Below are 14,837 nucleotides of genomic sequence, written 5' to 3'. Positions count from 1 at the left end.
AAAAAAAAAAAAACCACGTCTGTCCCCTGTTCCTGTATAAAAGACTCTCACAAAGAGGGAGAACTGTCTGATGATACATAAAATGTTAAATGCATGTGGACAAAACAGACTGGAAAAACAAACTTCTGAATTTTTGTTGTAGTAATCTTGGGAATTGTGTAAATATTTCTTGAAGATTTTTTTTTAATTGAGTGTTCCTTTTAACATAGATTTACTGTTACCCCTGTGTGAGAGAAGTGAAATGAAGGCAAGAAAAATTAAAACCATTTAAAATTTATTGCTTAGTGGCAGTTTAATTATTAATGTCAGTGGTATACTAGATCTAATTCTTCTAATTCCTTTAGGCTTTTAATACAGGCTGGCTATGATGTAAATATTAAAGATTATGATGGCTGGACACCACTTCATGCTGCTGCTCACTGGGGTAAAGAAGAAGCATGTCGAATTTTAGTGGAAAACCTGTGTGATACGGAGACTATCAACAAAGTGGTAGGATTTTTATGTAGTCCTTGTCAAGATGCAAAGTTCTGGTCTCTAAAGTGACTTTAGAAGCCAGGGTAAGGACAGTAGTAATAATGTGCCATTCCTGCACATGGCACTTTCTGTAATGCATGTTTTGTGAGAACCAGCATGTTTGTGTGTTCAGATTTTGTTTTAAATTTTTTGTTTTATAAATTGATTTGTAGATGGCTGACTCAACTTTTGTACTGAGTTTTCAACAATTGCCCATATGCTTTGCTATTTTTCTTTGAAAATTAAATTTGAAATAAAGCTAGTGAGAACTTATGCTGTGGTAGATTTTTTCTGAATGTTTAGGGTTAAATAAAATAAGGCCTTTCAATTTTTGATTTCTCATGTTACTCAGTTTCTTACTTCCGGGATATTTTCTTAACTTTTTGGCTCATCATAACTCGGCAGCTTTGCTTGAAGCCCAGATTGGCTTTAATATGTTTCACCTAGGTGAATGCTGGTGTCTTTGACTAGCATTGAGCTGCGGGATGGCAAAATTAACTATTAAAAGCAATTTCTTCTTGTATTATGTGCACTGAAGTGTTAACACTGTCTGCTGCTTTTGTGTACTTGGGAAACATAGCAGACAGCTTTGGGCTTACAAAATGATGTATTGTGTAGCTTCATGTTTTCTTGCTGCAGGTTCTCAGCTCTTCCGTTGGGCAGAGCTTAGGAGCTGTGGACTTCCTTAACTCTGCAGTGGACCTGCTTACACCAAAATCCAAACATTCCTATGATGTTTATAAGCTTCACAAGGACTGAAATTGTTATTGCAGGCCAATAGGGGCTGAGGCTCTGGTTGCTTCCCTTGTTTCACCTGGACCCTAAACCACTTCTTCTCTTCAGTGCCTGTAGTGCATGTGAATTTTCCTGCACACCTTTTAAGGTGTATGGGGATTCATTCACCAAGCCCTTCTTAAATGTGTGCTGTTGTTTTTTTTGTTTTTTTTGTTTTTAAATAAGGAAGTTTTTAGACGTAAAAACTTAAACTGGAAATAAGTTTGTAAGTATCTATAATTTATATAATGAGGAAACCACTTAAGGGTAATATTGTAGTTTATCTTGAAAATCAGACATTATGCCTAGAAGTTTAGGTTAGACTTAGAGGGTCAAAACATTAAAAAAGATGAACTTGCCTTTTAAACAACTTTCTGCTCCTGTATTAATGCACACAGAACCACTGAAAATCAGAAGATAACACTGTACTCAGACAACATATTTTAATTGCATCAGAAAGTCAGAAATTGGTTTAACTGAGCTCTATTAATCTTTGTTCTTAAATCTGCCCCGAAACTTAGTTCATTTACTGAGTGGGTCCTTACACTTTTTTGTGGCCTGGAGGTGCAGGTGGTGGTTGTGTTGTTCTGGAGAACTATCCCAGAGAAAATTTGGATATCCTCAGTCAAACTGAGGCAAGAAAGGACAGAGGAGAGGCAGACAAGAGAAGCTGAGCAGTGGTGACTGGAGACACGGGTTTACCTGTGCAGCTGAGCTATTCCATTTGTAACTTTGCAAAATCCCCAATCAGTGCTTGGCTTTCAGAGATGCGGAGTACCCACAACTCAATTGAAATTAATCTGAGTTGTGGGTGCTGAGCAGCTCCTGAGAACCAAGACACTTTTATTTAGGTGCCTAGCTGTGTGTGGATTGAAGGCATTTTAACAAATACTTTTATTGCAAAGTCATTTTACCTAAGGAAAATAAGCCTATATCAATAGTTCTTGAAAATATAACATTTACTTAGGTGTTTTACATTAGGCAGACAGGCTTGAAAATGTTGGCCTTTTCTGACATATAAATGTACATAAAAGTTTTCCATTATTGCTAAAATATTCTATTTGTAGAGTGCTACAAGTGTGTAGCCCACAGATGATGGTTCCACGTGAGGGAGTACATCAACAGAAAGTTATACAGCTACTTCCTGAAATCAACTTTCTGGCATTCTGCTTTTATCTTTGAAGTGGTCAATCAGATTGTGACCTGTTACTCTTAACACACTCCTGATAGAATAGCTTTGTGTAAGAACATCCATAGAGATTTTCACAAATACTGTGGCTTTGTTACTTATGGGCACTTGTCAAGCTTTAAATTTCCATCTGGCAAGCTTTAAGTTTCCTTCACAAAACAGAGATGAGTCAATCAAATGTAGCTGAATTTGATCTAAGCTTTATCAGGATCCAGTTTTTGCAGACAGTATGAACAGGTTTTTTTTGCCCCTCAAAATCTCTGACCTGTTAAGATGATTCTTGATGTTGTCTTGTTTCTTTCAGTGTCGGGAGTCACTTTTTTCCCTCCTTGGACACTTGTTTTTAAAAGGTGGAGAAGGTCTTTTCATTGAAGTTTTCCATATAGAGGCTTGTGGCTGCAGGTTGAGACGATACCCTACGTTACTTACACACACACCCCTAAATCCATGTAGTACGCTGAACGTTTTTGAGAATCTGAAATTATTTGTCAGCTGCTGAAATGAGTAAACTGCAGAATGAACTCCCACAAACTTCTCTAGTCAGCCTCTACTGAATATACTAGATATTCTGTTTAGATGCACTCCCCTTTACCTTCTCATTGGAGCCACCCAGAATCCATTCTTGCCATTACAGGGCAGTTGTGGGACATGGATTGTACACACAAACTAATAGGTCTTCTGCATCTTTAAAGTTTGATATTTAGCTAAGCTGGATATTTTTGCTAAAATGATCAGCAAGAAGTGTGTTTACAGTTCTAATATATAAATGGTTCAGTTTCAGAGTTAATGTCATTGAGATAAATGGGGCAGTTTACACCTCTGAAAGTGACTATTTCAGGCTTTTGACACTGCTTGGAGGCTGCAGGCACACACTCAAAAGGTTCCACAGAAACGGAAAGATCATAACTGGGTTGTAGGAAGCATAGGGGACCACATGTTGCCTGGCTTACCATTGTGCAGCACACATCTAAGCTGTATCAAAGAGAGAACCCTTTGCAGTCCTGGGTTTGCTTAAAATAGACTTTGCAATATAAGTGGGTGCATGGTTGTCTTTATTTGGCTACCAGTCTGATTGAAACAATAAAGACAAGTATGAGCTCCTCTCCTTTATCTTAATGAGCTGTTAAATCTGAAGCTGTTATGATCATTTTTAAATGCCAACACTGCTAATTTTTTCATTGCTGATTTTTGTGCCAAAACATAATTTGGGTCATTTGTCCACAACAAACAGGATGTGTTTACGCCAAGCAAGGAGGAAACAGTTGGTCAGACATTGTTTGCTTGAAGGACTTAGTCGTTGTCCTTACCCTTGCCACACTTAAGTGCATCTACAGCTATACTGTTTTTGATGTAGTTTTGCTATATCTGCCCGGCTTGCTGTGATTTCTACCAGTGCATCTGGGACTTCATGTAGTTTCACAGCACTGTTGTTGGAAACAGGCCTTTGGTTCCAAATAAAAACTTCCAAATACAAATCACTGCATAATGGGACGAACTGAGTAGGACAGTGTGCAGTGGTGCCTTTCAGCTATTCCTGTGGGCTGGAGAAAGTGAATTGTTGAAGTCACCACCAGTTTAGCTAGATCTGAAGATGGAATCTCATTTACTGCAACTACCTGATTCTACCAATAGTTGCAATGACTGTTTTGTGTGGATTCAAGACATTGCAAGATGGCGGCATTCCAACCAACCAACAGACTTACTTAGTGAAGACAGGGTTAAATCTGCGTATTTATCTATTTGTTCATAATCTGTTTGTGTGAATGCATATTCTATAGGAATCAGACTGAGAGTTTTAAAACTGAATATATTTACATATTCTTTTGGTAGGGGTGGACAATCAAACAGTTTATTATTTCTGATCCTTAAAAATTAATGTGAAAAAAATACAGAGCTATCAGCTAATAAGTGTTGGTTGCCTGTGGTGTGCTTTGTAGGTGATTTATAGGGCATATGGGTTTTTTAATAAAACTTCTTCCAACAAAATGGATAAATGCGATAAATGTGCAACACAATAAAAACTGCTATTGACAAATGCAAAGTAGTGGGTTCTAAATGGACTATATCAAATAAAGAGAGAGACCTGGAATGAAATCCAGGACACCTTGAAGGCAATGACAAAACTCACATTGACTTAAGTGGGGGCAGGATTTCACCCCATGCTTAATAATGGACAGCTCATTAAAGACCTGTACTCCAGTGCACAGCAGTATCAGAAAAGCAAACAAAATATTAACATGTATACAGAATGAGCTGGAGAACAAAGAAAATATTGCTATTATATAAATCAGTGGTATGCCCTCCTGCGGAATATTGTATTCAGTTCTGGTTATCTTTGAAAAGATGGATGATAAGAATGGTTAGATTTTTGGTTAGATGGTGTTTTTTCTGTGTAGAGATTAGAACTCTCTAATCTTAGAAAGGAGAATAACAACTGGAGATACATTGTAAATGTACCTGAAATAACGATGATGATGATGATGATATTCAGAAGATAAGGGTACTGCTAGTCTTTTTCTCATAATTCAAGAACAAGCCATTCAATGAAACAGGATCAAATTTAAAACTGAAACCATTTCCTGTTATTAATGTGCAGTTAGCCTGTGAACACTGTCACCTGATATTTGGGGTAACAATATTAAAAAAAAATGATTTGATGCCTCTTTGGATAAGAATATCCAGAGTTATAAGAACAAATATTAAAAATGATAATATTGGAAGAGAGAACAATCTCCAGGCCTCAGAGGATATGACAGCCTCTAACTGTTGAGGTTTAGATAGAAATTTTCTCTAGGGGCAGATTATCCTTACTTCTGTGGTTCTTGCATTTTCTCTGAAGCACCTGGTGCTCGTCACTGTCAAAGGCAGGATACTGGACTAGGTGGAATAGTGGTCTGATCTGGTATGGCAGTTTCTCTTGTACATGTCTGTGTTCAGTTTACAAGTAAAAAGACCCTTTTTTCCTGCAGTGCACACTGCAAGTTCAGACTTTATTTCTTCTTTATAAATGATCAGTATTGTGCCAGCTAAATTAATATGCTCCACAGCACCTGAGCAGCTATTTCAGTTATTTGCATAAATTGGTCCTTTTTGTAAAAAAGATTAAGGCACAAGGAGGAATGAATCACGCTCATGCTGTCTCTCTCTGCTGCTCCCCGCCCCCTTAGCTGTATTAGTCCTTCAAGGCTAACTGGAACGAAAAGCAGTAGTAAAAGCTTTCTTTAGTCATTAAAGTTATGGGATTTTTTAAATACATATAGGAAACAGATTTGTTGAGTCAGAAATGGTTATTTATTTATAGTCTAGGGTGACCAGATAGCAAGGGTGAAAAATTGGGATGGGCGGGGGGTAATTGGCACCTATATAAGACAAAGCCCTAAATATCAGGACTGTCCCTATAAAATCGGAACATCTTATCACCCTATCATAGTCACTTCATAGAGAAGAAACTTTATTTTAAAGCTAACAAAGCTTTTGATTTGAAGGGAAGTTAATTATGTATATTTAAAATATCAGAACTCAGCAAATCAGGTTTTAGGACCTTTTTGTTGCACCGGGTATACAAGTGGGTGGGCAAAAGTAAACCACGTTCAGTTTCTGAATCCACTGTAATCAGTGACAGTAGTGGCCTGTTTTAGATCTTAGCAGTTAGCACTGGCTATTTGAGCTTTGTTTATTTGATACAGTAGTTTTCAACACAAAATTGCATACAACATTGCGATGAGGTAGGTAAGTATTACTACCACTATTTTACAGCTGGCAAAATTGAAACAGTAGTTATGACCTACTAAAGTCACAGTAAGTAGGGAGAAACTCTAATAGTAATGAATGTTTTGGTTTTAGGTTAGAGGGGGTGAATGGGTTTTCATTTGAAAAAATAGCTGCTGCAAAATCAGAGTAATAGTTGAATCCAGTTTCCTCAACTACTACTATTCATACTGGAACAACTGTTTATTTCACTATAGGATGGCAGGATCATGAGCTGTTCACAATATTAAATAGTCTGTTTTACATCTAAAAGACTATAGCTTTGCAGTTACATAGAGCATAAGCAGAGCTGGCTTTGATTGACTTGCAGCACATTACTGTTACAGAGAATGTCTTCCTAAAGAATGAGCTTTTGGCATTCTGGAAATTTGTACCAGAGAGACTCCTGGCAGAGCTGATCAAGGCATCATTACTATGTTTGGTCAATTTCTCTCTGGAAAAATTCCTTTTCTGCAGTGAGCAACAACTGACTGACAGGTGTTCATTTTAACTGGTTTTTTAGACTAGATGAGTCAGAACATGTCTGTTTGACATACAGATTATCTAGAGAGAAAAAACGCCTCATAGATCTTGTATTTTTATTAAAATTGCTTATTACCTAAACATTTAAAAATGATGCACTTGATGTAAATATTACCTTGAGCTATGCCCTTAATAAAAAGAAGGTGCCCCTGCAAGTTTATATACAGTGACTAAGGGGGTGTCTTACAATCTAATGACATGCCTTGTTGGTTGTCAAGCATGAAACTAAAGGAGCATCATTAATCCATAATACCTCTAAAGTATATTACTGTAGTTTGAAAACCATTAATTCAAAAGGACTACATCAGATATGAGAGAACATTTAAGATTAAGAAATTTAGGTGTAAGGTTATTTTTACCAAAATCACCCTTATCGGTTAATATTAAAGACTTACAGTAACTATTTTAAGAAAAATTATTCATTTTAAATTAAAAGGAGCGTTTTATATTATGAACAGAAAAAAAAATCCTTTCCCTCTCAGCATCTTTTCAGCCAGCCTTGCGGAAGATTGGGGAAACAGTTTACCAAATACAATAAAATAAAGTAACCTGATAATTCAGATAACATTGTTAATAATATTACATAAAAATACATTAAAGAATGTTAAGGTTTCAAAGTCAAGCACTCAAAAGTTAGGAAACATCAGAATGAAGGATATTGTAGGGAAATTCTCAGCCCCACGGCCCTGGACAGAAAACCTGCTCATTAGACAGAATCTTCAGAGAATTTAGCTGCCAATTTCTAAAAATTGTCTACTGAGCATGTGTGAACTGAGTTTTTCAGAGGCTTAGAGCTTGGCCAAATTTGGGTGAATTTTTATGGGGACAGCAAACAGCACATCCTTGAAACCTAGGTGATCCCCATGTCAAATGTCAAGTCCTTGCTCCAAAGCATTTATGCACTAGTTTCTCAATTAAACATTTTGTAAGAAACTTGTTAACATCGCTAAACAACATGTTTTCCCTTAATCTTGTTTGAAGAAATAGCTGAGCAGTTAAATGCTGAAATTCTTCAAAAATATTCAGCTTAAGGTAGACACAGTAAATTTCAGTCAAAATGGTTAAAGTTGGTAAACTCATAGGCAACTGAAAACTGGTTCTTATAAGGGAAAGTGTCAGGCAACCTTAATTATAGGCAGTGTTACCTGCACTGCTTTTATCTGTTTACATGGTACGAGTTAATTTTTTTTAACTTTGTTCTGATCCATGGACCTGTGAGAAATAGAAAGCTACAGATGTCTCCAGCTAAATGAAATTGGCATCCATTCCCCATATATCACTGATCTGAGCTGATCATCCTACTCACTCCCAACCTTCTCTGAGCACCATATAACAAGCAGCTATTAGGATGACTCTCTTAGCTGTTTAAAACTCATTGAGGTTCAGAGTAAGATAAGTGTCTTTCAAACACTTTTTTTTTTTAAGCTGGGTTCATAGCATTATGGAATTTAAAATTCTACTACAATGAAATCTTTTTTCCCATGGAGAAATGCTTTTCTGAGCATGTATATTTTCCTGCTCATTTCAGCTTCAGGTAGAAGTGGATTTGCAGAATTCTGCTGAATCACTGCTAGACAGGTGGAATGCTATCTATTTTGTGATGACATCTAGCTCATACTTACAGTTGTGTGTCTTATTACATGATCTTGTGACTAGTTTAGATATCATCTTTTTTTTTAATTCTTCTTTATAATTCTGATGTATTACATTTTCCCCTTCCACACCAGGGTCAGACAGCGTTTGATGTAGCAGATGAAGATATTCTAGGATATTTAGAAGAATTACAAAAGAAGCAAAATCTGGTAGGCTTTTTAGAGATCTCTCTCTCTCTCTCTCTGTATTATGGTGCATGTGTGTTTATATGCAAGCTATAACTAATTCAGATTAGTATATGGAATTAACCTTCGGGTTTGACTTGAGGTGCTTAACTGTCCTTCTGTGCCACTCTTTCTTGTTCTATTTGGTCAGTGAAGTTGATCTGAAAATCTTGAAAGGAAAAGTGATGTTTTTTAGGCAAAGCTTTCACTGTATTTAACTATTCAAGGCAAATGCTATATACCGTTATTTGGCATATGCTTGTTTGGGGGTGTTAAGTTATATGTGTTGTAAATAGAGGATTTCTTATATTCTGCAGAAGATGGTATCTTTTAATAACACTTTTATTAAATATGTGTAATTTATACCATTCTGTCATTTTAATTGCATCATTTTATATCTCTTTAAGCTTCATAGTGAAAAACGGGAAAAGAAATCTCCCTTAATTGAATCTACAGCCAACATGGATAATAATCAGTCACAAAAGCCATTTAAAAAGTAAGTAAATCATTAAGATGTTCCTGGTGAGGAAAATAACTTCTCAAACTTTCACAAATATTAAGTACTTACTTGGCTGGTTGGTTTTACTGAGGTTAAGATTAGATATTCTATATTTTTTATTTGAAATTAATGTTTTTTATTCCAGTAAAGAAACTTTGATTATTGAGCAAGAAAAGAATGCATCTAGTATTGAGTCTCTGGAGCAAGAGAAAGCAGATGAGGAAGAAGAGGGAAAGAAGGATGAATCCAGTTGTTCTAGTGAAGAGGATGAGGAAGAAGACTCAGAATCTGAAGCTGAAACAGGTAAATAATTTTGGAGAGGTATCTTTGGTTTAGGATGTTGCTTCAGTTAAACTCATTATGCTGGGCTTATATGATGATGGGAATTAATCATTGTAGCTTCTTGATTCCACTTTTCATTTTTAAATAAGTTTAAATCCCCATTTATAAACACAAAATGTAATTCATATGCAGACTTTTGCAATGAGCTATATTTATAGCAGTGATTGGAATTGAAACTCTTAATTCAGTAATTTGATTAGCTATTTATAATCAGTATTTTTAATCAGATAATCCAAGAATAATACAACGTAGCAGATTTGGAACAGGGAGGAGACAAAGGAAAAGACAGAAATAAGACCTCTATGGGTAGAGTTCTTTGCTTACCATCTTAATGCCTTTCATCATGGAACATTGGAAAAGAAAACATCCTCCTGTGTTCTGTCATCTTGAAACAGACTCTGACAAATGCAGTGAATAATTCTTGCTCAGATATTGACAAATTTGAGACCTGTTTCGGATTGATTATTATATACTGGATAAATGTGGTTTTAAAAGTATTATTTTTGGTAGTAGCTCAACATCTGCTTCTCATGCAACTTCAGCTCAAGATTAATAATACCTCAAAAGAGCTTAGATTCATTTGCAGAGAAACTGGCATTACAGCAGTCTTGTTTTAAAAATCTGAGTTGGATGCCATTGTTCAGACTTCTCTGTACACTCCTAGACTGGAGCAGATGTGCAGCATTTTGTGCACATGTGTGTATGTGTACATGTACACAGGGCTATAACAATATTTATAAGCGTCTAACACACAAATACAGTATGTATGGGGAGAGAGGGGGGATTGGGGAGAATTGGGAGGCGCACAGTTTTCTAGCATCTTCTTCATAAACCCGGTCCACCCCAAATGTCCATCAAAATTTGCCACCTCTTCTCATGCCGCCACCAAATTGCATAGTAGCTCTTATCTTCTTACAACCTTCCTCTCCTGTGTCTCTGTCTAGGTATGTTGATAGTTGGAAAAACAATGCTGCTGTTGCCTGTTTGGATAACTGCCTACCCATCTGCAAATGGCTGCTCTAGGGACTGCCCTAGAGTTGGGGAGAGGAGAAGTTGGTTAGTCTATGTGGGTGATCAAACAATTTCAGAAGAGTTACCAGCTGCTTTCCCAACTGCCCCTTTCCCCCTGCAGGCAGATCAAAGGAGGATCTTTTATGTGTCACCATACAGAAGCAGTGGTACTTAAATTACCACCTGGGCCTCCACGTATATCTGGGGCCGGGTTTTATGCTTGCATGTAGTGTTAGGTGAATGTGTAAATACATTGCTTAAACTTGTGTTCTGTGTGATTGTAAAATATGCTAGGCAGTCATAGACAGCTATTACTAATACAGCAATGCTTGTAATATGTAAAACAGAGATGTTTGACACAACTGTAGTTGCAGCAAAGAATCCTGTGGCACCTTATAGACTAACAGACGTTTTGCAGCATGAGCTTTCGTGGGTGAATACCCACTTCTTCGGATGCAAAGAAGTGGGTATTCACACACGAAAGCTCATGCTGCAAAACGTCTGTTAGTCTATAAGGTGCCACAGGATTCTTTGCTGCTTCTACAAAACCAGACTAACACGGCTACCCCTCTGATACTTGACACAACTGTAGTTGTAAGTACATTATATTCTAAAGAACAAATGACTAATGGACAAGAAATCACACAGTATTTGGAAAGAAATTTGCAGAAGGTTAAATTATTTTGTACCTAATTTAGAGGTATGCATCAGAATATCTAGAGAGAGGCTTAATATATAGTTGCACTACTTAGTTTTCTGTTTTTAGACTATTACCATTTTAATCCTAATTTTCAAGAATACTGTAGATTATGTAAATTGAAAGATTTGATTAATTTAATAAATTTTCATTGGAACCAAAAAAACTTGAAAAACAGTAAAGCTTTATTCTCCTTTCTGGTTTGACTCGCCACTTCATGAACTGGGTCTCTGGTGAACTACAAAAGGCCCATAATCAGCATCCCCATGTGAGAGAAACTGTCTGCATTTTTTAGGTTTCCCCTTACCCTCTCTGGTTCTCATACAGGGTTCCCCTGATTACCCTCAGAAAGAGCCTTTCACTTTATATAGCTCCCTTCTCTGTCAAGTTGCTGTTCTGCATCAGGCCTTTGCTACCTCACCTTTGAAAATTCTGTTAGCAGGTTGTGGCAGATTGTGACACTTTATCAGATTGACATTCCTACAGTGAAGAAGAAAATTCTTCCAAATCAGAGAAGATATTTGGATCAGTTTAATGTTTCTAAGTTGTTTTGTCATAATCTTGTTAAATCCTTGTTACATCTATTAGCATTATAGTGCAATGATACTCATATACAGTCAATAAAACTATCTCTTGGACATAGTGACTTGAACATTTTTAAATAATGAAAATATCCTTGTCAGCCATCTCTGCTCCTCTTAAAATATTCTGCCTTCATATAGTTCATCCACCTGAGCTACATTTCAGCACTAGACCAATAAAAATGCTATAAATATTTTCCATAAATGAAATTGTGGGATGGGGTAAGCTCCAGAACTAAATTCTTACTAGATTTTTATGTTTTTATATTTTAATTAGACATCTCCTATAAATGTTTAATGATATACTGCAAAATCACTTTCAAACTTAGAGTGTCAAACATCACTTTGGTATTCCTACGTCCCTCATCTAGAGAGTTTGAGGTTTGTTAAACTTAAGTCACCTTTGATACATCATGCAGTGGTGCCTCAGTCACTGAGCTAGCTATAATGTTTCCTGAACTCCATGAGTTTTCTAACTGTTTTCTCTTGATTACTAGTAGATGGTTTTGTGCCAGGAAAATTTGACTGTGACACAAGAATTAATTTTCATGTAAACTTTGGACTTTCTTTAATATAAACAAGGCTTTTATCATACTTTATTTGGCAAGCAAGAGAAGTTAGGCTTTTCCCTGAAGAGCTGCATCTCTAAATTTCAACTGCACTTTCCCTTTTTTCCCATTATTCCTCCTAATGTAGCTTTTATAGTGAAAATTCTCAGAAATTTAATGATGATTCCAATTGGATAATGTAAAGCGCTTTTCCACACAAATGTTGTGTTGCAAACTCCTATGACTTTTATCACAAGTGATGTGATAGTTGGTGTGTTTTTGTAAAACCTCAGCTCCTGAAGGCTATTGATTATGTGAGAATCTCCCTTTGTTTAGATAAGTTTCTATCTGTAAGGGCTTGGGGTGTAGAAAAGCTTAAATATGTGAACTCATGCTCTGAAGGCTAACCAACCAGAAAGTAAATAAAAACCTAATGTTTATTTATTTTTTAAGTTTCATGATTTTTGGGGTAGCTTGACTCCTGATTTTTGAATTTAATATGTACACTAACTCATATAATTAATGTATAGTTTTATTGGCTGGCCTGCCATTCCCTCAGATCATTTAAAAAGTTGTCATGTTCTATCTTTTCCTTCCCATCTAGCCCCTCCTCTCACATACTTGAATTATTATGCTGCTATTGCTCTTCTTCCACATTAGATTCAAGACTGTACTCCTCACTTATAAATCTCTCTCTAACTACTGCACCTATATCTGTCTCCATACTTCTGTCAGTTCACATGGACAATCCAAATTTCTTGTCTAATTGATCTTTTTGTCAAGTGAATACAGAGTTTTTGCCTTTTTATGTATTCCCTATGTGTGCAAGGAGCTTTTTATGAAATACACACCATATCACATACACCAAGACCCCTCCAACCTGTAGATGTGCTCACTTTGCCAGTTAAAATGTGTTTTTACTAAGTGCCAGGCTTGCAAATTTGACCTGAAGCCAAGCCAGGTACTTTGCCACATGCTTCACCAGCAATAAAGATTCTGCAATTGGACCTTAAACTAACAATTTTATTTGTTGATTAATTGCTCTCCCAGGTCTGTGTTGGCTCTTCTGTGCTTATATAAGTTAAAAGTAGTTTAAACTTAGTGAATAACATATATGACTGAATTTGTATGGGGAGCAGATTGTTGGAGTAAGGAGGTGCCAGTTATTTAATTAGTTACTTTTCACAGCAGAACCACACATTAATATCTTTCCATTGGGTTTTATGCTGTACTGTATTATACCTGTTTTGTCTTTAGACTATGACCTCTTTAAAGCAAGGACCTGTTTTACTGTAGTGCAGTGTACGTTCATTGCACTATGTAAATAGTCTTGTATTATCTTTGAAAACTCTGAATCAGTTTTGGATCAGAATCTGTGTTTATTTGCTGAATTGCAGTATATTATTCAGTACAAGGTACTTAACCACATGTGTAACTTTAAGCACAAGTTGTCCCAATGGGACTTATTAGAGGCTTAAAGTTAAACACATAGATGAATACGTTGCTGAATTGAGGCCTTTGTTAATAAAGATATAGAAGAATGTTGTAGTCTAGGAATAAACAGTTACGATCCTTCCGAAGGCAAGCAGTCCAGACCTAACAAGGATTACGTTACCCACACTGTCCAAAACTAAGTAGGCTGATTTTTTTTTTTAATTTTTTTTTTCTGAGAGCTTCTTCTGAGAGCTTCATTTTTTTGAGGGGCATCAGCAAATGACTAGGGCCTGAAGCTGCAACCCTTAAGAGCATGTAATTCTGACTAATGTGAATGGGAGTGCTGTATGCCTAATGACTATGGGAAAATATCTTGTTATTTTTGACCAAGAGACAATTAAAATGGGTGGGGGCAGGAGTAAACATTGAAGGCTAGAAAATGGGATGACTAACGGTATATTACTTGGGAAGGTTTAACTAGGGTTTTAACCTATTCTGAAGAAATGTGATTCCTATAAAATATGAAATCAAGAAATTTACAAATGACACATCTTAAATGTTTTATTTGCAGACAAAACCAAACCTTTGGCATCTGTAACTAATAATGCAAATAACATTAGTGCACAACCAGCTTCTGTAGCTGTGACAGCATCTTCCATAACCACTGGTCAAGTGACACCTACATCACCCATTAAGAAGGTAAAACAAAACAAAATTTCTTTATATATGTGTTTCTAGATAGAATTTATTCTTAAACAATAGAACACTAAGTACTATGTGTTGATTCCAGTGAAAAAATGTGAATTGGCTTGACCAAATGAATTTTAGATAATACACCAAGAATATTGGAGTATTCTGTATTCTTCTTTAGAATATTTGCTTTCAATTTTTATAAAACGTACAGCTTTAAGTATTTTCAAAATTGAGTTTCATCATGTTTTACTAAGACTTCTACATGTATGTTACATACCTGAAGGATGGTAGTTGTTTAACAAAAAATATTGTCCAAGAAAAAGCATCTCTGTTAAACATTTTTTATTTATAAACCCACTCTACTTTTTATGGAGAATGGGGGAACTTGTTCTATTTAAATCTAAACAAAGCAGACTGTAAACAAGAACCTCAAGAATGTAACTTAACGT

The 14,837-nt window shown here is 36.1% G+C and overlaps 1 protein-coding gene across 3 annotated transcripts in view; it reads left to right on the top strand.

The window, feature by feature from the left end:
* The window catches only part of PPP1R12A (protein phosphatase 1 regulatory subunit 12A), a 211,806-nt gene that overhangs the window by 118,518 nt on the left and 78,451 nt on the right, over positions 1 to 14,837 (top strand). For all 3 annotated transcript variants that reach the window (XM_044979766.1, XM_044979750.1, XM_044979757.1), the window contains exons 5-9: positions 345 to 489; positions 8,494 to 8,568; positions 8,991 to 9,079; positions 9,228 to 9,385; positions 14,267 to 14,394. In XM_044979766.1, coding sequence (XP_044835701.1) covers positions 345 to 489; positions 8,494 to 8,568; positions 8,991 to 9,079; positions 9,228 to 9,385; positions 14,267 to 14,394 — 595 coding nt within the window. The remainder of the gene's footprint in view (positions 1 to 344; positions 490 to 8,493; positions 8,569 to 8,990; positions 9,080 to 9,227; positions 9,386 to 14,266; positions 14,395 to 14,837) is intronic.

The sequence above is a fragment of the Mauremys mutica genome, chromosome 1, assembly GCF_020497125.1.
Source record: "Mauremys mutica isolate MM-2020 ecotype Southern chromosome 1, ASM2049712v1, whole genome shotgun sequence".
Classification (NCBI taxonomy): Eukaryota; Metazoa; Chordata; order Testudines; family Geoemydidae; genus Mauremys; species Mauremys mutica.
The sequence above is the reverse complement of the archived record's forward strand: the minus strand, read 5'-3'. Positions and strand labels throughout refer to the sequence as shown.